Source organism: Panulirus ornatus, chromosome 3 (assembly GCF_036320965.1).
Source record: "Panulirus ornatus isolate Po-2019 chromosome 3, ASM3632096v1, whole genome shotgun sequence".
Taxonomy (NCBI): domain Eukaryota; kingdom Metazoa; phylum Arthropoda; class Malacostraca; order Decapoda; family Palinuridae; genus Panulirus; species Panulirus ornatus.
The window spans coordinates 13,799,706-13,822,390 of NC_092226.1; the positions used below are offsets into that span (position 1 = coordinate 13,799,706).

A 22,685-nucleotide genomic window follows, 5' to 3' on the forward strand; every position below is an offset into this window, starting at 1 on the left:
TTCCCGCTTCAAGGGAGTTCATCCTTTCCCTCCTGAATAGTGTAGCGCATCCCTGGAGCTGCAGAAGGCTGCACATAAAGGGTTCTGGAGTAATAACACCAGGCCCTCTCTAAGAAAGGGGTATTGGAGTGACTCTCTCTCTCTCTCTCTCTCTCTCTCCCTCAATGGCAAAGCAGAGGCTCTCTACACCCTCCACGCCCTCCGACATCACGCCAGACAGAAAACAAATAGAAAAAAATACCTTGCAGGATTAATATGCTTGAAGAAAAGTTTTATAGGAATGTCCTTAAGGTAGAACGAACATGGCTATGTCAATGCGTCCCATCACCAACAACTTGCACCCCTTCATCTTGTCTTACAAAGGCAATACTAAGGATCAACGTGAACACCAGCTTCTCAACCTACCATGTCTACATATTATTCCTGATGGTGAAGATTGATACACTAATTCTTACTTACTCTCTCAAAGCTGTCGACGGGGGTTAATGATGTTAGTATGTTACCGCAGTATAGCCAGGGAGAGATCAGTGGTTGAGAAGGTAGCATGATATCCCACTGCGTTATGATGACTGATTAAATGAATTATTCAGTACGGAAGAGTGGCAAGTGATGATCAGGAGCGATTTTGAAGATATAGAAGGTGTTGCTCTGGACAACATTTTCTGAGAGCTTATCCTACGCATCAATAGTGTCGTTTGTAAAGAAATATCTTCGTACAGTCCAGTTAACTTAGTGACCGCTAAGTTTTTAATGGATTTTCTCTCGTTGGTAATGCTGGCGCTACTGTAAAGAAATTTTCAATATCGAAGTTACTGAATCCAATAACCAACATAGCAGAGTAAGGTACGTGAATTTGCATATCAAAAGTAAAAGAGCTATACGACAAAGTGAACGTCAATATGAAGCGCATATTGCTGAAAATAGCAAAAGAAACTCTGAGGAACTTTGCTGTTATGTTAGAAGCAAGAGAGAGTCACTACCCAGGTCAATAGGTCCATTAATTACAGAAAACGGTGACTTGATGCAAGGCAACGAAACCATGGCAAAAATACTGAATGATTTTTTTTTTTTTGCATCTGTATTTACGATCTTGAATCCAGTTTCATTGATATGAGAGGGGAATGGTCTTCAGCTAATTGACATAAAAGACGTGGATACATTTTCAACAATAGACGTAATGAACATAATTAAAGCGGTAGGCTCTCATATGTTGTGTCCGAGAACAATGAAAGAGGCGAAAAATGAGATAGTTAAACCCCTTGACTGCCCTTTTCAATAAGTCACTAGCTACTGGAAAAGTTCCTCATGAATGGAAGTTTGCCAATGTAACAAAGATATTCAAATAAGGTAATAAGCTCACTGATCGGAAATGATCATCCTGTTAGCTTAACGTCTGTACTTGTAAAACTTATGGAAACCATTATTTGAGATAGAATTGTAAACCACTTAGAGGATCAGCACTTAATGAACGATTCTCAGCTTTGTCTTCGACGAAATCACTCATGTCAAACAACTCTGCTTGACTTCCTTTATGATGCAGTCAACATGTATAACGAAAGTAAAGGAGTTGATGTTATCTATCCAGACTTCCCAGTATTTTCGATAAGGTTCCGTATCAAAGATGACTAGCGAAAATTAAGTCACATGACATGGATAGAGTTATTCTTCAGTGGATAGAAGACTGATGAACTGGTCGTTAACGAAGAGATGAATGGACCAGCCTCGGAATGGTTCGACGTAACAAGTGGAGTGCCAAAAGGATCAGTCTTGGAAGACCATTTCTTTTCCTCGTATGTATATATATATATATATATATATATATATATATATATATATATATATATATATATATATATATATGTATGTATGTATGTATGTATATATATATATATATATATATATATATATATATATATATATATATATATATATATATATATATATATATATATCTTCTTTCTTTCAAACTATTCGCCATTTCCCGCGTTAGCGAGGTAGCGTTAAGAACAGAGGACTGGGCCTTTGAGGGAATATCCTCACCTGGCCCCCTTCTCTGTCCCTTCTTTTGGAAAATCAAAAAAAAAAAAAAAAAACGAGAGGGGAGGATTTCCAGCCCCCCGCTCCCTCCCCTTTTAGTCGCCTTCTACGACACGCAGGGAATACGTGGGAAGTATTCTTTCTCCCCTATCCCCAGGGATAATATATATATATATATATATATATATATATATATATATATATATATATATATATATATATATATATATATATACATATATATCTTAACGATATTGTTAATGGTCTACATTGCAACATATTAAAACTCGCTGATGACACAAAGCTGGGAAATAAATCTACAAATGAACTCGAACGTCAATACCTTCGAAATGACAGACAGACTGATGAACTGGGTTCCTCAGTGGCAAATACATCTTTATATCGACACCTGCAATGTTTTACCAAACACCTGCAAAGTTTTCCATATCGATTACCAAAATCGAACTGCGAAAAGTAAATGAGAAACAAAGACTTGGGTGTCATAATGTCTGGTGACCTAAAGTTAAGGAAGCAGTGCACAGAAGCTGTGAAAAGAGCGAACATAATTCTTGTGTTTCATAGGCTGGGCCTTCGAGAGCACGTCCATCCATCCAGGGGAATCATCCTTACTCTTTATAGTTTATTGGTTCGTTCACATCGTGAACACTGTGTTCTGTTTTGGTCATCCTACCTTAAGAAAAAGACGACTGAGAAGCAAATCTTACGAGATGAGATTAAACGACGTGAATCGATTTAGCTTAGAAAAGAGAGGGTAAGAGGTGATCTAATACAGGTAAACAAGATGATCCAAGACTTTGATGATCTTGATCTCTCAAGTTACTCAAGACTTGATTCGTCTGATTTCACTCTCAGTCATGGATATAACAAACTCGTGGGTAAACGATTTACCTCGAATGAGGCAAAGTACATTCACTTCCACAGGAGTGTAAACATATGGTACGATCTGCCAAGTAGTGGAGTTGAAAGCAGTACCACAGATACGTTAAAGAGTAGACTTGATGAATACTTCGCTTCAAGTCACGACTTACATCACCTGCGTCTCCTAAGTCAAGATAACAATAAACAGGTAATACTTTTTTGAATCATCTCTGTACCTTTCTAACTTTTACCACACTCATCTGTGTTTCTGATATTTTCCACCATCACACACAGCCTCGGAAGGACCCAGTGGTCTGTTACTATTTGGATTTCCTCTGTCTTCTGCATAACCCACCAGATGGCGCTTTTCCTCACCTGAACTGGTAGTCTGTCTCTTGTTCATATGCGTCAGTCTACCAGCACCGCATAGGTGGTAGCAGTTCTAGTAACTGAGGCCTAAGTGTCCTCCAATCCTTAGGACACAACGTAGGTATAGACTGCATCAATTCCTTATACTTTCTGGTCCAGCAGGGAGGCAAAAGCAGGATGGCTGTTGGAAGTAGATTTGATGTCGCAAGGGTTACGTGTTGTGACGTCTTCTCTGTATGGTAGTTTCCCCCAGAATGAGTGGGAGCGTCAGTCCTACCTTGATGGTGTAGATCCCCGCGCAAATTGTTGTGCAAATCCTGAGCCGAGTGTCGCAGGTGACCTTTCTTGTTGTTGCGAGTGTCCTGGCCAAACGTCTGAGATATGATGTTTTGCTCCTAGCAATGATTGAGGACGCTGAGCTGGAATTCTGACCTTAGGAATGAATGATTCAGATTGAGAAGTGATGCTCCTAACCTTTCCAAGTCCTGTCAGGAACTCATGAGAACAGTTAAGGGCAGGAGAAGGATGGAGGTGCTTGGGAGGGGGAGAGATTAAGACTGGCGAGGTATGGTAGGAACAAAAAGACTTATCACTGGAACATGAAGGTGCAGGATGGAGTTATAGAGTGTTCGTGGTTCTGCCACGCCTCCAGACTTGCATAGCCTTGTAGAACATTAATCTCCCGGCAGCTTATCTGACCTTAGTAACAAGCAGGCTGACTTAAAGCCACAATTGTTCGCAGGACATAATGACGAGTGATTACCGCCATCAGTGCAACGTAGGAAAAACAAGACTCTTCGTCCCACACACACACACACACATAGCCTGGCTCTTGAACACTACGTTTACATGTTTATATTCCATTGTACTGTCTGCATCGGGGGGATGACGCACCACTCGAAGGCTTTTAGAACCGCACTGGTATACTACTGTGATCCGTAAATAGCAACCAGGAAGCTGATAGGGAGACGTGCACTGTGCCTGCCTGCCACGTCGACCAATGGCACGTCGCTGGTGTCCTCTGCTCCCAGTGTGCGTGTTGTCCTCCACTGGCTCGAGTTGTCCAAAATATCCTCACTCATTATTCGCGGGAGCCACTCAGGGTCACCTTCCTCCCGCTGGTGCATCATGACCGCCAGAAACTTGGTGACACAAGATCTGCGCTGGAGATTAAGGAGGAGGAGGAGGAGGAGGAGGTCAGCGACCATTGATGAAAGGATGGGTAGTCAGGTGGGCTGGGACAGAGCGAGAGATTTAGTGGTCCAGAGGCCGGGTACAATGGGCAGTTTACCACACATAGAGCCTCACCTGCCACACCGGCCAAGGGTATATATAAGCCGGGCCAGGGGAGGGTGAGCTGCCCAAAAGGACGCTGGTTCTTGCCGAGGTTGGACCAACCATCGCAGCTGCCGTAGAGGTAAGGCACACGATTAAGTTTTAGTCTCGTGTGGTTAGCACGTCTGTTACAGCCAGGTGGAGGAGTCATGTGGTGTAAAGTAGCGTCGAGAGGTATCAAGCAGATCAATGGGGTGTGAGGCAGTGTATATATTGTCGTGGTGAGGTAACAGGAGGGAGGACCAGGGAGGGAGATCAAAAGGCTGCAACCGAGGGACCGATCCACAGACGGGAGATGTGGCCGTGGAGGGGCGGGCGGCGACTATGGCACTGTCGGTGCAACGTCTGGGAGATGTACGGGTCTTGAGTTTCTCAGAGGTGAGGAATGAGGTACAAGACGGAGTATGTATCTCCCGCCCTCTTCCCCTGGATGACGGACGTGACACTGGCATGACCCGCAGAACCTCACGATCCACGAGAATAAGTTCCTTCGAATGAATCTCATTCGGGAGTCTGACATCACCTTCCCTCATGGCTAGGATCTCGTCGTGGGCAGGTTAGGCAGGCAGTTAGGCAGTTAAGTAAGCAGGCAGGTAGTTAGGCAGTTAGGTAAGCAGGAAGGTAGGTAAGTAGGGAGGTAGATAAGTAGGTAGATTATCAAACGAGGCCTTGCAGGGGTTTCGTATTCCATATATGATATATACAAGAGTCCACGTCTGCTGATGCGGTCATCCCTGACACACACACACACACACACACACACACACACACACACCTGTCACGTTGACAGTCTACAGTCATACCTCAGGATCGAAGAGGTTAGTTCATGTCACGTGCAAATCTGTGGCGCAAAGTATCGATGCTCAGTATGTGACTATCACAGACTGCACGTCTAGAACCACCTGTAACCACCTGATGGAACACTCATAAGATTTATGAATAAGTTTTGAAAGAACGTAGGACGACTGAAGGATAAACACGAGGTGATCTGTCAGTGAACATTGATAGAAAATGAGTAATATAAAGTCTCTCCACAGAGCCTCTCTGAGACACGTAGAATACATTTATGTTAATCCATTCATATCTACCGTCATCTTACCTTCTTACGAGTACCTTCTACGATGCTTTGCGGTGCTTGCGAAACAGAGAGAGAGAGAGAGAGAGAGAGAGAGAGAGAGAGAGAGAAACGCCGAGTACTCTCTTTCCCTCTCTTTACTTGACTCTTGTTCTAATTATGACCAATCGCCTATTTCTCTTCAAGCACGAGAGGTTGTCGTCATCGCCGCTCACAAATCACATCGCTTTCTGTAAAGTTTTTCGGAGGGACACAAGGCTCTAACGTGGAGCTGTCTGGGTCGTGTGCACGGCGGCTCACAAGACTTGCCGTTCATTTCGAGGGATTTTACAATTCACCGAGACGTGAGACGCAAAGTAGCGAGGAGCTCAGGGTGCGGTTGCAAGCGACGTGGGTCCTGGGGACACACACACACACACACACACACACACACACGTGATTGAAGCTGTACCGAGACCTGTGTCTCGACAACCAGAGGTAGAAGGCTCGATCAGGCGTGAACCGAATCTTTGGAACCGTGTGTCACGACAGGCAGAACACAGCGGGCTTAGTACAGCATCTGCCAGGCGCAAAAGAGGGATTTAGGAAGACATCTGCCTCGGTAGAGACGGAGTGTTCGGTACTGCTTCGATCAGGTGTGTATCGGAACTTTGGAGTTCTCTGTCTCAACAGGCAGAGACAAAGGAGGTTGGTTCAGCTTCGACTGGATGCGTGCAAGAGCTCTGGAGTCCTCTGTCTTGACCTGGAGAGAGTCAGAGGGTTCGGTACAGCTCTCGAACTAGGGGCGTACCGGAGCGTCGGTCTCGAGAGGAAGAGACACACAGAGAGCTCAGTTAAGATTCGACCAGACATGGATGGATCAGGCGCCTGTGAGGAATTTTTAATTCACGACTTTGGATGTGATTAGGCACTTGACTCATTTGCTTATCTTGTTTTCCTTTTAACGATGCCCAGGTCACGGGGCGGGATGGCGTCTGACACGATCGCTTTCGCTTCTTCACGACTCACTAAAGGAAGCTGTGTCGGTTCATTCCTAGGTCTCACTCACGGTCTCGTTCACAGTTTTGACCACACGAGTCGAAACTGGCTCGATGAAGACGGTGATATATTTCCAGACTCGGAGTCCGACATGTTTACTTATTCGACGTATGAAGAAAGTATAATATGAATAAGTATACGTAAAAGAAATATATCATAATTAAACAGTCAGTCCAGATTATGTTTATATGTGTATCGAAGGTGAGAGAAGACATGTAGAATGGTTCTTATAGAGAAATAACTCGGGTTCAATGAGACCCAGCACCCAGGACCCAGCACCCAGGACCCAGCACCCAGCACCCAGGACCCAGCACCCAGCACCCAGGACCTAGGACCCAGCATCCAGCATCCAGGACCTAGGATCCAGCACCCAGGACCCAGGACCCAGCACCCAGGAGCCAGGACCCAGCATCCAGGACCCAGGACCCAGCATCCAGCACCCAGGACCCAGCACCCAGCACCCAGGACCCAGCATCCAGCACCCAGGACCCGTGAACGCGGGGGGGAAATCAACGATACTCATGTCACTTAGGACAAAATCATGACATTTTTGGGGGGATGACTTGATGATTCGTCCATGACAGTTCGCGAAACTCGGACAGAATCATGACACATTTTTTTTCATGACTTATAGAACATTCATGACTGACTCTTTACCATACTTGAACTGAATCAAATATTTCTTTGAATTTCTTTTTTTTTTTATAGAAGAATCGTTCGTGGAACATGAACGGAGTCATGATGTTTTCATGACAAAATAAATTCATTTATGACATTTATAATAACTGATGGAAGATTCGCTCATGACACTTCATGAAATAGATAAGCCAAAAATTCATGAATCTTTAAAGTCACTCACATAAGATTCATCCAGGAACAAAGCTTCAGCTAACGACTTATACTAGAAAACCCAGCAATAGACCACAGCTACTAGAGGCCCCCAGCAACAGACCACAGCTACTAGAGGCCCTCAGCAACAGACCACAGCTTCCACTATATAGAGACAGTAGGTCTCTCTACCACCTTGAAAGAGCCATTTCGACCTCTCCTTGACAAACCATTTTGAACCAGCAGCAGGCCATCCTCAGGTAGTGACCTTTCCTCACCAAACCCGCTTAGATGCGCTACAGGTCATCAAATAGTGACCTTTCCTCACTAAACCCGCTTAGATACGCTACAGGTCATCAAATAGTGACCTTTCCTCACTAAACCCGCTTAGATGCGCTACAGGTCATCAAATAGTGACCTTTCCTCACTAAACCCGCTTAGATACGCTACAGGTCATCAAATAGTGACCTTTCCTCACTAAACCCGCTTAGATGCGCTACAGGTCATCAAGTAGTGACCTTTCCTCACTAAACCCGCTTAGATGCGCTACAGGTCATCAAGTAGTGACCTTTCCTCACTAAACCCGCTTAGATGTGCTGAAGGTCAACAGGTAGTGACCTGTCCTCACTAAACCCGCTTAGATGCGCTGAGGTCAACAGGATCTCGGGTAAATCCTACATAAATAAGGCCTAATGAACCCATGACGTGTCTGTGGCTCAGCCAGAGAGAGAGAGAGAGAGAGAGAGAGAGAGAGAGAGAGGAGAGAGAGAGAGGTGTGGCTCACGTCTGCGTTGCGTTATCCGTTATTTCGTGACAGTCTAGCGGAGCCGTGGTCGAGGCATGACGGACGTGACCTGGGTTCGAGCCCCGAGGATTACCATGAACCTCTCAGAGCGCTGCCACCTAACGTAACGGGAGGTGGGGGGGGGGAAACGGAGTGTCATGAGGGATGAGCGAGTGTGGGTGTATGGGGACGACCGGGTATGTGTATTGTGATGGGGAACCATTTGAAGATAGATCATGATGGTGGCTTTGTTAAGGTGCTTGGCCATGAGTAGGGGAGGAGGGCAAGTGTGTGTGTGGGGGGAAGAGGTTTGTGTGTGTGTGTGTGTGTGTGAAGCGTGGTGAGGTTGTGCGACAGGGGTGTGTGATGTCCTCATGGTTGTTTAATTTCTTTACGGACGGGGTGGTGAGGGAGGTAAATGCAAGTCTTGGAGAGAGGGGAGAGCGACTATGTCGTCTGTACATGATGAGAGAGAGCCTGAGAAGCGAGTCATTCGTTGTTTGCTAATGATACGCCACTGGTGGCAGATTCGATGCGAGTTTGAGTGGAGAAAACCTGGAGGAACTGAATTGTTTTAGATATCTGGGAGTGGACATCGAAGTAAAGGGAACCAGGGAAGCGGAAGTGAAACATAGGGTGGGTGAGGGGGCGAAGGTTCTGGGAGCGCTGAAGAATGTGTGGAAAGAGAGAACGTTATCTGAGACAGCAAAAATGGGTATGTTTGAAGGTATGGTATTTCCCACAATGTTACATGGATGCGAGGTATGGGTATAATAGGGCTGTTTGGAGGAGATTGGATGCGTTGGAAATGAAAGAGGTGGTTTGATCGAGTAAGTAATGAAAGGTTGAGAAAGAGGATGTATTATCAGAAGTGGAGGGAACAAGGGAAACGGGGTGACCAACTGGAGATGGAAGGATAGAGTGAAAAAGATTTTGAGTGATCGGGGCCTGAACATGCAGGAGGGTGAAAGGTGTGCAAGGGATAGAGTGAACTGGAATGATGTGGTATGCTAGCGTCGACGTGCTGTCGATGGATTGAATCAGGGGATATTAAACGTACGTGGTAAACCATGGAAAGGCTTCGTGGGACCTGGATGTGGATAGGGAGCTGTGGTTTCGGTGCATTACAAACGACAGCCGGAGATGAGCACTGTGGCGTTTCATCATCTGTTCCTGGCTCTACTTCAGTAACAAGGAAAAAGATAATCATGTATGAATATCTCTCTCTCTCTCTCTCTCTCTCTCTCTCTCTCTATATATATATATATATATATATATATATATATATATATGGTTTCGGTGCATTACACGTGACAGCTAGAGACTGAGTGTGAACGAATGGGGTCTTTGTTGTCTTTTCCTAGCGCTACCTCGCGCGTGTTGGAGGTGGGGTGTGGGGGGGGTGGGGGTGGGGGGGGGGGGGGGGGGTTAGGTGCCATTTCATGTGTGGCGGGGTGGCGACGAGAGTGGATGAAGGCAGCAAGTATGAATATGTACATGTGTATATATGTATATGTCTATGTATGTATATGTATGTATACGTTAAAATGTATAGGTATGTATATTTGCGTGTGTTGGCGTTTATGTATATACATATGTATGTGGGTGGGTTGGGCCATTCTTTCGTCTGTTTCCTTGCGCTACCTCGCTAACGCGGGAGACAGCGACAAAGTCTAATAAATAGATATAAATGTATATCTATATACAAGATCAAGAGACGGGGCAAGAGGAGTGTAAAATCTATCTCCCGGTAACACACAAATGGTATTTCAAATAATTATCAAATATTCTAATCACACTCACGATTTTCATCGAAATCTACAACATAAGAAATTGTGTTATCTTCTAACATGAATGTGACATAGAGTTAACCACTAAGATGACTCATCTTTATCCCACAGATGTTACAGAAAACGCGACTACTTCTCTTCTGTGCCACAGTCTGCTCTGCACAGACCGGTAAGTGTTTCAAAAACTCACAAAAGTATTGCATATATATATATATATATATATATATATATATATATATATATATATATATATATATATATAACCTCTACTCACAGATTCCCTCAATCCCAGCAAACAACACAGACAAAACACAAACACGCTGAAATTAACCCGGCAAATACTAAACAGCTAACCTCCCAACTCAGTCTGAAAATCCAGTCCACCAGACATACGCTCATCAGAAACCACACTACCCAGACAAACACGAGTCACACAGTCACCCGGCTCTCACTCCGGACCATCGCTCATCACCACAACACTACAGACACTGACACATCCTACGACCCTTTCATGCCCACGATGCAACTGCCGTAAAGAAAACCACTAACTACTCAATTGCCTCGTATTCTGTGCACACAGACGCACACACATCACAACACTTTATGGTCTGTAGGCCTGACTGGTACAAGTGGCCAGCTTCCTCAGTGCTGTATAATCCTAATAGAAATACACTGAACTGGAGTGATTATGTATATATATATATATATATATATATATATATATATATATATATATATATATATATATATATATATATATATATATATATATGATTACAAATATCACATATCGATTTAAAGGTCAGGTTGATTTTATGATGCGAAAATAGTAATGCCTTTTCACTAAGAAGACCGAGTCACTTGATAGAGAACGAGACTATATCTTTCTATCTTCAGCTAAATCTATATCTAGGAAATAAGATTAGTAGGCGGGCTGTAGAGGGAAAGGGGTAAGTGCAGGAGCTCTGTGGCGTTTGGCATATGACAAGGAGGAGGAAGTTACCTCATGTCCATCCAAAAATTCCCACCCATCACACTCGGAACTCCTATTTTTTTTTAATTGACCTTTGGTTGATATTGACGAAAATAAGATGGAGGAAAATTCACGGTTCTTCGTACAATAATGAACTGGCTCTCTCTCTCTCTCTCTCTCTCTCTCTCTCTCTCTCTCTCTCTCTCTCTCTCTCTCTGTGTCAACTCGACCCACATCTTACGTAAGCCCAGTAGATCCGTTAGCTAACTGACGCCTCAGATGATCATCATCATCGCCATCGCTCGAGGTCGCGCCAAACCCACCCTGGCTATACAGGTGAGCAGCAGCGAGGAGGCTGGTCCAGGGGTTGGGAATAGCAACACTCACCACCACCAACACCCGACACACACACACACACACACACACACACACTTGCTGTGGGCGCTACCGACGTCAGACCCTCTGGGAGAATCCGAGAGATTGAGGTGATGTGTGTACATCTCATCCTACAGAGGCCAGCTCGGATGACGGTTTTTTGGGGTGACGAAAAACAGTTTTTCTTTCTTTTTTTCTTTACTTCATTGCACTTCTGCTCTCATGAGCTGTGGAAACGAGAAACAGTTTCCGTTTTCTTTTTTGACTTCATTGCACTTCTGCTCTCATGAGCTGTGGCATCTCTTTGGGCCTTGGAGGGAAAGCCACGCCACCATGACGTGTTTATATGATCATTCTTCTCTAACGTCGTCTTCTCAGGACCCAGCGAGGCCCAGGGGTGAGGTGTTGGGTCACGGCACACTGGACTTACACAGTGCCAGAGAATCATGACACACCACACACTTGGACGAAGGGCCTGCGAGACCACAGTAAACTGAAACATTCTCAGATATTTCCAACACCGAACATCTTAGCCTCAAAAAAGATATTAAATTTTACGTATTTCTAACGCAAGTTGCTCAATAAACCTCTGTCATCTCTGTCAACATTTTAGCCTAAAAAAGATACATAATTTCACGTATTTCTAACGAAAGTAACTCCATAAACCTCTGTCATAAGACGTGTCAACGATCCGTCTCTGAAGATGATAACATAAGACTTTGAGAATAGACACATCTTTGTATTCTTTATTTAATAATTTTTTCCCCCCCCAAGATATCATGGTAGAAGGCTTTGTACCTGTATCATCCTCACCTTCTGCCTCTCCTGCAGGAGGCCCACGAGACACACCGGCGGCCGCCCCTCCGTCACCCCCGGCCACCTCGGGTCACGACGTGCCAGCCCACCCGACCCCACAGTGTGCCCCAGGTGATCTTCTCCCCGGCCCAACCTGCACATCCTTCCTGATGTGAGTAGCGCCAGGATCATACCGACCTCAGTGAGATGCTGGTGACCTGCTTGTGTGTGTGTGTGTGTGTGTGTGTGTGTGTGTGTGTGTGTGTGTCTCATTACCATCTCTGTGTGGTGGGAAGAGAGTTTTACACTCATGTTGCTCCGTCTCTTAACCTTGTGTATATGTACCATGACTTTTACTCCAATGTGTATATGCACACACACACACACACACACACACACACACACACACACATTAGTCTTCCCCAAGTGTGTGTGTTTGTGTATTGCTCTCCTTTGGACCTTCTCCATCAACTCTTCGTGGCCTCTTTAGGTACACTTGACCAAACTTTCGCCTTACGTGGGAGGTGGAATGTTTACTGAACATATCCTTCCCTACATCTGGGAAAGCGATGGTCATACAAGCCAGTAGACAGTATAAACTCCTTTATAGTTCTTCTTGGCTGGGATTCTGGCATCAGGAGTGAGGGTAGATGTCAAGTGGCAAGACCCTCTCACAGACAGACTCCTGCAGCTCTTTTCGTACCAGATGATATATTCATATTCACATCTTCTTACTCTGTTCTAATCCTTCAATGTTTTTCCATTTACTCGAGTAGAATGTCATGATTCATGGACCAGATCACCTCTGGACTTTTGGAGGCTGCCTGTGTCTCAACTCATGTCGAGAAGACTTATCAGATATGTCCTCTTTACTTCCTTCCATAGACTATATTCGCTATACTGGCAGGAGTCTTTCCCTTATTCTTGCTTAAAATTCTAGTTTCTATATCATCCTCTTATGTGGTTCAGAGTCGGTGTCATTTTAGCACCTCAGATTCACAAATTCTACCCATCTTTTGTCAAAGACGGAGCTTACTCTCTCGTAGAAGTCAGAGAGCTATGTTACGCATGATTATCTCCTGGATCCACGTTCTATCGCATTTACGTTCTTTCTCCACTGTTTGTTGTCATCCAATTGTGTTTTTCTGATCATCTCTTCCAGTACCTTGCAGACCACACACCCTCGTCAAGGAGGCGGGTCTGTCGTTCAGCGCCTCCTTTCATTATCATTTATCAAATATAAGAACGACATATATCCTCTTGTACTCCCTCCCCTTGGCACTATACCCTCCTCCAGGTACGCTGCGACCTGCCAAGTAGAGTTGAACATATCTTCAGGACATGTGGCGTTACGTCATTAGGACCATAAGCTTTATGTGGGTCAAGTCCCTTGAGCAGTCTGTTTATGTTTCGTCCAGAAACTCCACTGCTTTCCACGACCTTCTCCCCATTCCATTTCACTGCTGGTGAGGATACAGTGCCTTCGACAATGAAAGCGCTTTAGAACTTGTCATTCCGCTCCTTACGTATCTTTATATCATCCTCTGCAACTCCTCCCTCTGAATTTCTTAAACTGACGGGCTCTTCTTTAAATGACGATTTATTCTTGATTAATTTAAGCAAATATTCTCATTGATCTCTTGCTTTCCCCGTAATATTATCATATCTTTTTTCTTTTCCCATTTCTTATCCTGCTGTACTCATTCCTCGCTCTCTCATAACTTCCATATCCTGGCTGGCTGTACTGCCGTCTCTTTCTCTCTCTCTCTCTCTCTCTCTCTCTCTCTCTCTCTCTCTCTCTCTCTCTCTCTCTCTCTGCAGCTGCAGCTACCCATGTTCCTGCTGCTATATTGTACACATCACAGAACCTTTTCATACTAGAAATGAGAACCATGAAACACCAGTTTCCAGTTTATGTCTACCAAGAAATGGCCTACATCTGTGTACCCTGCTACGAATATATGTGTCTCCCCTGATGATGTGATTATTACACGAAAGTGCACTTGGGAAAACGTGCTTCATTTTCCCCGTGGACTCATAGAAATATATATATATATATATATATATATATATATATATATATATATATATATATATATATATATATATATATATACATCCGCTTTTATTCCGGTTTTCCCGTATGATCTCTTTACGTGCTCGTACATCACATGATCAATCTGCAGCATTACCAAATCGCATTGGTGTATCGTATCTGGTGTTGGTCAGTTTCTTGCCATTGTGAGTAAATACAAGATCTGGTCATGATGCCCATGTCAGGCCCTCTATGTGGAAATACGTCTGCAACTTCGGATATGCATTTGTTAATGACTTCAGTCAAGCTATGGTGAATCACCGTCATAATTGTCTTTTGTGTTTCAGGAAATAAAGGAAATGCTAGATGATTAGTTGAAGCCTAGTCGAGAAAAATTGGGTGCTACGCAGTAAGCCATTCTGAGTCACTGATATAGACTATATTGCTATACATTAACTATGATAATCTATCATCATATCTGTAAAACTTTCCTTACAATACCTTAATGTGTGTAAGGCTTTACCATGGCTAAGCCTAGCAAGGGGTTTCTAATAATGACGACCCGTTTTCGGTGTGCCAGTATTGGCACAGGTTAAGTTTACTATCTCGATGTGCCAATATTGGCACAGGACTGGTGCGTGTTCTAAGGGTGCCATTAATGGCACAGGTTGGGTTTACGATCTCGGTGTGCCACTATTGGCACAGATGAGCCCGTGTGTGTGAGTGTGTGTGTGTGTGTGTGTGTGGGGTTGGTTGTTTTGGTTATATGCCTACCCATTGCTAAGCCGTCAAGAACAGTCTACATCAAGCAACCGAAAATCTTGTAGACCTTCTTTAGGCATTAACGATAATTCTAAGACCATTTACACTTTCACTACGTATACGAACCTTGATCATGACTTGAAATATATATTGGCTACTAATTTTTCGCATGTTGAAATGTACCTTGGTTGGTTGTTTGTTTGAGCTTTGGATCTAACATCTGCCTTGTTCATCAAGGTCGTCAATTTTTAGCTTCATCTACCAACCATAAGATCTATCTACCTTCTACAGGTATCAAGGATGATTATAAGGCAACATGCGCTCTCATTGTGCATATAGCCCATTGTTCTTTAAAATTATAAAACCACCGTATTCCTAAACAAAAAAGTTTTTTCATAAACGAAGCGTTTGCATAGAAAATGAAAAGTAATGTAATTTGTAATTCTAACATTTTAAAACTATGATCTGAAGGTAATATATATGTCAACTTCGCCATAAAGGAAGCAAAGATATAATTATCTAAGTCCCCCTTCTACTAATTAACGTTTTCTACAATCATCCTCCACCTCAAATTTTGGCGTAACTTACTTATTTTTCGTCTACAGGTGTGTCACCAGCGGGAACTCTGCCACGAGAAGAGTGAAGTTTGAATGTGGTCCTGGGACGATCTTCAGCCCCGATCTGAGCACTTGTGTCCACAGTTATGGGTTAGCGTGTCCCACGGACGGGCCAGCCACACCCGTGCCTGGGCCGAGCCCTTCTCTTCCATCCCCTGCGCCCCCTGATGTTGCTGGGAACGAAGAGACAGAGTTATGTCCACCGTATAAGGTACAATACCACGACTTAAAAACAAAATATTGATTCCGAACATTATAGAAAATATAGAATATATAAAAGCTATCTTCTTTTTTTACTTTTTAGATATCTATAGCTTCTACAAAAACATGGTAAAACCCTTTACTTTTATACAGAACACCTTCAGGTTTTATGAAACATATGAATGCTAAGAAATCTTTTCTGAAATGACTTTATTCTGAGAGACGAAACAAAAACAGTTTCAATACAGAGTTCGACTCAGACGAAAGAAATTCTACCGTTATATAACAAGTAAAGTTTAGCAGGTCGAGTTGCATTTCAAAATGTTCTGTTGTTTACTGTTGACGTGTGAATGATTATTTCCTAACCAATCTCACTTCCAGATGACCAAAACCTCATACTTCTTTCACACACAAGTAAACTGTCCCTCACAACACGAGTGTCTGCTCCTCATAACACGAATAAAGATGATCTTGGTCGTTTTTGGACAGCTGATGGTTTATCAATGTTTTAAAAGGATCGCCAGCACTTCATTACTCCTACATTACGTATAAACATTATTACATAACTCAGGTGTATGTAGCCAGACGGTTTTCCTCATAGTTTTCACCAGTCCCTCATAACCCTCTCGAATGAGGTGAGTCAGTAAGGTAGTGAAGTCTTACATATTCAGACGAACAAGGCCCTCATGGTGTATATTGACTCCCATGGTGTAACCGTTAGCCTTCCTGACCATGACGCATTCACAGATCCCCACCCCGCCCAACCTCCACCCAAGGATCGCGCGCATAGGTTCGAGTCCTCGTTGCGGCAGTCGGTCCACAGGCAACTCAACTGTTCATCAACTCAATAGGATTAATCGATAAGATGAATACTTGGCTCAGGCTAGGGTATATATATATATATATATATATATATATATATATATATATATATATATATATATATATATATATATATATATGATTAATGGGATGTCTTTGATTAGGACCTCAGTTACCCGTCTCAGCTAACATGAGAGAAGAGTATCAACACTATCACCACTCCAACTCCACCACCAGCTCTACCACCACACAACCACCACACTACCACCACACCTCCACCACACTACCACCACACAACCACCACACTACCACCACACCTCCCCCACACCACCACACCTCCACCACACTACCACCACACAACCACCACACTACCACCACACCTCCACCACACTACCACCACACAACCACCACACTACCACCACACCTCCACCACACTACCACCACCTCTCAGTGAGCTCGAGCGTTCAGTACACCCCCAAGTATAAGCTTGTCTCTCTCCTCCTGACGCAGTTGGACCCGACGTCGGTGTTCGAGTGCCTGGAGCCTGGTTCCTACCCCTCACTGGCAGACTGTGTCAGTTTCTACAAGTGTATCGTCACTATGGACTGTTTCATCAAAGGTAAGTCAGTCGATTGTACTTTCAAAGGTAAGTTGACTGTACTTTCAAAGGTAAGTTGACTGTACTTTCAAAGGTAAGTTGACTGTACTTTCAAAGGTAAGTTGACTGTACTTTCAAAGGTAAGTTGACTGTACTTTCAAAGGTAAGTTGACTGTACTTTCAAAGGTAAGTTGACTGTACTTTCAAAGGTAAGTTGACTGTACTTTCAAAGGTAAGTTGACTGTACTTTCAAAGGTAAGTTGACTGTACTTTCAAAGGTAAGTCGACTGTACTTTCAAAGGTAAGTCGACTGTACCTACAAAGGTAAGTTTCTACTAGGAAGAACTAGAGAACCCAGACCAATGGTCTCGATCCTCACGACCATTCACACAGAGCGACGGGGGTTTCCCAGGAGAGAGAGAGAGAGAGAGAGAGAGAGAGAGAGAGAGAGAGAGAGAGAGAGAGAAGAGAGAGAGAGAGTTGGGAGGGGAGGAGGGGAAGGCGGAGAAGCGAGAGAGAGAGAGAGAGAGTTACATAGATACACATAGAATAAAAGTAAAACATACAATTCTAAATGCCGAAAGAAAATTATCTAAAAAAAAAAGAAAGAAAGGTCATTGAAAAATATTCTTCGAATATTTGAACTGTGTAACAATCAGACAATATTGCAGGTAACATCACTATATCTTACTATATCTCAGGAGACTGTCATCTTGATAAGAACCCATCAAGCGAACACCAGTACATTGAAAACTCCTGTTCAGTTTATATACACCCCAACTTGCATCACCCGCTGCAGTGTCCTCCCTCCACGCACTCCTGCTCAGCACTGACCACTTGCTTGGACGCAGACCCGAGGGTTGATCGTCTAATTCATTGCCACAGCCATAGTTGATAGTTTGAAAGGAGGAAAATGTCGTTTGGTAGTTTAGAGAAAAAAGTACCCGCCCGTTTTAATGCGATGTCTGGCAGCTCGTCACACATATATTTCTATACGTAAGAGACGTTTGTGAATCCTTGGGAACAACATGTATATACAACTATGTCGATGTATATACATATATATACATCTATATAAACTATCAAGACTATCTTGCATTTAAAGTTGTGGTGTCAAGTCACTGATCATTTTCCATTTTTTCCTTTTTTTTTTTTATATAAATTGAAGCGACGTTGGCCAGTGTGTATAACTGAGAGCGAACCACTGTTTTCGGAACGGTTGTGGTTCGAGATATTGTTTCGGATCATGGTTCGTTCGGTATGATGGTCTTTCCAATATACGTGTTTGTAAAAGTCCGAGGAAACCCCCCCTTTTTTTTATTGAAAAATGTCCGAAACACATTAGTAAGTTATTCAACCTAACCTAAAAATAACTCAAATATATTCTAAAGTCCCTATTAGTCAAATTACGAATCAGGTTTTAAGATTGATAAACGAAACGAGCTTTGTTCATGAACCAATAATTGTGGGATACTCATACACTGAATATACACTGACTCAGTTAGCATGATATACTTACAGAGATAAGCCTTATATTGGTGCACACTGGGGGGCGCTATCAAACCTCCATGCGTCCATCTAGGTCTGACCAGTTTTATTTACCTCAGATATTGTCCATCACTTTCACATTTCGCATGTTGGAATATGATCTTTTTTTGGTTAGCTTTCCTGACCATTTTTTTCTTCTATATTAGGGTTTCACTTTGAATTTTGATTGGTAGTTGAGTGATCTATTTTTTTACCATTCTACATAATTTTCAACTTTTTAGTAGAAATTTTCCCTACACTCACTTTTTGTCAAAATTCATTAGGATTTGTGTATAGCCTAAATTAGGATTAATATAGATAGTGATTATCTTTATTTTTCTAACTACTATTTTTACTATTAAGTTGATGGTTCTGGTATCTTTTGAGATTGTGTCCATGTTAGTGTCTGGTGATGTCTGGAAGCGTAAACAAATGAAGTAAGAGGTTTCTGATATCTCAGGAGTCATCATCATGACCTATGAGAGGTCAGAGGTCATCACGATGACCTGTGAGAGGTCAAGGGTCGTCATCATGATGACCTGTGAGAGGTCAGGGGTCGTCATGATGATGACCTGGACAGGCTGCATCATGTTGGCCAGGGTATATATATATATATATATATATATATATATATATATATATATATATATATATATATATATATATATATATATATATATATATATATATATATATAGATATATATATATATATATATATATATATATATATATATATATATATATATATATATATATATATATATGTATCATGTACGACTAATCTATATCATTTTCCCCAGAGGTCATAGTGATACATGCCTTTTCTATAGCTGGGTAGTTCTTCATACATCGAAGGTGATAAATCTATTGAGTAGATGCTAAATCTATGTAACGTCTTCGTTCTCACTTCTCTTGAGTCTTAAGGTTGATCAAACTCCTTCTGACTCTCACTTCCTTCATCATGGAGAATCTCATTCCTTTCCCTCCCGTTACTAAGACGTCCTTCCGGGCGCAACGTCTACTGGGGATCTTTCCTATGTGGGGTCACTTCTGGTTCTCCTCCGCCAGGGATTTTGGTAAATCACTTCTCGTCATTCCTACAGCATGTGGCAGTATGTAATGAAATAAGACTCTGTGTCCTAGAACATCCTTCCTTCAGTTTTCCTGCTTTTCTTTGATCCTTAAAGCATAGATTCTATCGCGGGATCCGTTGATAGAGCGACTTCTCCTATCTATACTTTTCTCATTTCTATCTTCTTCTTCTCAACCTCGAACTCAGCCAATCCCTTTTACAGCAATGAATCAACTCTGCATATTTGAACTGACTTCCCCCATCCCCTCCTCACTCCTCACTTGTGTAGCTTCGCTTGGGGGAGGGAGAGTTTTTGGACGTAGCCTGGTCAAATTCAACAAACCCCTCACCATCTCTCTCTTTAGTCTCACTCACAGTCGACCACCAAAGCTTCACAACATAGTCCAGGTTTCACCTTGCCTGTAGCGCAGATATGTTAGGTTTAACTCTAACCACGACTTGGGTCTAAGAACCAGAGGTACCGAACACCAACAAATGTTAGTTTTACCTCCAGCCACGACTTGGGTCTAAGAACCAGAGGTACCGAACACCAACAAATGTTAGGTTTAACTCTAGCCACGACTTGGGTCTAAGAACCAAAGGTACCGAACACCAACAAATGTTGGGTTTAACTCTAGCCACGACTTGGGTCTAAGAACCAAAGGTACCGAACACCAACAAATGTTAGGTTTAACTCTAGCCACGACTTGGGTCTAAGACCCAGAGGTACCGAACACCAACAAATGTTAGGTTTAACTCTAGCCACGACTTGGGTCTAAGACCCACAGGTACCGAACACCAACAAATGTTAGGTTTAACTCTAGCCACGACTTGAGTCTAAGAACCAGAGGTACCGAACACCAACATAGTCGTGTTCCTGGCCCCTCTTGCCACGTCAGATACGAGAGGAAGGCAGTTCGACAACAATCTCTAAGTCTATCTTACATGAACTTGGCCCACTGGTACGGAGAGATCTGCTGTGGCTCATATATATTTTTTTTCTACCTTCTCTTTCCCCTCGTAAGGGTTCCTGTTCCGTTGCCCGCCCGGCTACCACTTCGACAGGATATCCAAGCGGTGCTTGAAGGAGGAGCTGCTCGGGAGGTGCGACAGGGTAGCCGACGCTGGAGCTCAGAGTTTCCAGATCAAGCCGGTGGTGGAGATCCAGCCGGAGAGTTTCGACGAGTTCTTCCAGGCTGAGAGGTATTGGGACTTCATGCCCTTCCTGCCCAACGAGACGCAAACGATCGTCCCTGTGACAACCTTCGCCTTCGCTCGGGCCTCGTCAGGCGAGGTGTACTTGACCTCGAACTAGTGAGGGGGACAGGTGTCCCCCTTACCCAGGGGTTTGGGGAGGGAGGAACACCCCTGGCCTGCCAAGGGACACAAGGAAACATCCCTAACCAGGGACAGAAGGTGAGGAGGAAAAATTCCACAAGGACCATTTGCCATCTAAATGTCCAGCAGAAGTTCTCTTTGTGCAGGTCAACCAACTCATTCACACACAAATGTCAAGAGAAAAAGTCTTCAGTGTGGAAGGAGGAAAAAAAAAAAAGGACAATGGGAAGCTTGTTCCTCTGTTTTTCTTGACGACCCAGACCTCCCAGATCAGCCTGGCCTGTGTCGTGTTCTTGACCGAATTATGAAGCAACCAAATCGACATCTTCCAGCCATGATGGTAACCTGTGTCTTCGTGCAAGTCTTAATGAAAATAATAATTCACGATTCAATCATCATTTTTAAAACTATGGTCGAGGAACGTATGGAAATTGGATACAAATATCTCTGATGTATATTCCAGTAGAATAATCCTCTCTCTCTCTCTCTCTCTCTCTCTCTCTCTCTCTCTCTCTCTCTCTCTATATATATATATATATATATATATATATATATATATATATATATATATATATATTCCTCGAACATTTGCAATCCTATATATGCCTCTACGAGACACAGGCTAAGGTGGAAAAAGTCTTTAAAATTTAATAGAAATATAACGCAACTAAAAAAAAAAAAATAAAATGAGAAACTACTCTTAAGATCATGTGTTATTCCTCCTGATCAAAGTAGATTTAGAAAGTACCAATAGACACACACCTATCGTGATAGACTATGGAAGGTACACTGAGAGAAAAGGAAAGTATGAGTCAGCCTAACACACACACACCCACACACACACACACACACCCACACACACACACACACACACACACACACACAGACACACACACCCCACACATACCCACACACACCCAAACACACACACACACACACACACACACACACACACACACACACACACACCCAACACACACACAGACACCACACACACACACACACACACACACACATACCCAAACACACACACACACACACACACCACCCACCCACCCACACACACACACACACACACACACACACAGACACCCACCACACACACACACACACACCTGTGGTTATTTGGGATGTTATCATGGGGGTTGAAGGACACCGTTCTCTTCCTCTGAACGTAGATTCCACACACAGGATTTCGTTCACGATAGATACTCGGTCACGATAGATACTCGCTAGGGGTTGACGATAGCGTCAAAAGCTAATCTATTGTTTAGTTTCCCTACCACAAGGTGTCCTCTGGTCCTGAGGTCAATACTGAGGGCAGGATGTGTCCATCTCGAACGAGAGAGAGAGAGAGAGAGAGAGAGAGAGAGAGAGAGAGAGAGAGAGAGAGAGAGAGAGAGAGAGAGAGAGAGAGAGAGAGTCGTTACTGT

The 22,685-nt window shown here is 43.3% G+C and overlaps 1 protein-coding gene across 2 annotated transcripts; it reads left to right on the forward strand.

Annotated features, from left to right (window-relative positions):
• Positions 1–4,578: 4,578 nt before the first annotated feature.
• On the forward strand, positions 4,579–21,829 carry LOC139760690 (uncharacterized). Of its 2 annotated transcripts, none has more exons than XM_071684260.1 (6): positions 4,579–4,702; positions 10,247–10,304; positions 12,315–12,450; positions 15,681–15,903; positions 17,226–17,334; positions 20,940–21,829. In XM_071684260.1, the coding sequence occupies exons 2-6, from the start codon at positions 10,247–10,249 to the stop codon at positions 21,227–21,229; spliced, it is 816 nt and encodes a 271-aa protein (XP_071540361.1). In that variant the 5' UTR covers positions 4,579–4,702; the 3' UTR covers positions 21,230–21,829. The 2 variants fall into 2 exon arrangements, with proteins under 2 accessions (XP_071540361.1, XP_071540366.1); XM_071684265.1 differs by lacking the exon at positions 4,579–4,702 and adding an exon at positions 6,267–6,330.
• The last annotated feature ends 856 nt before the right edge of the window (positions 21,830–22,685 follow it).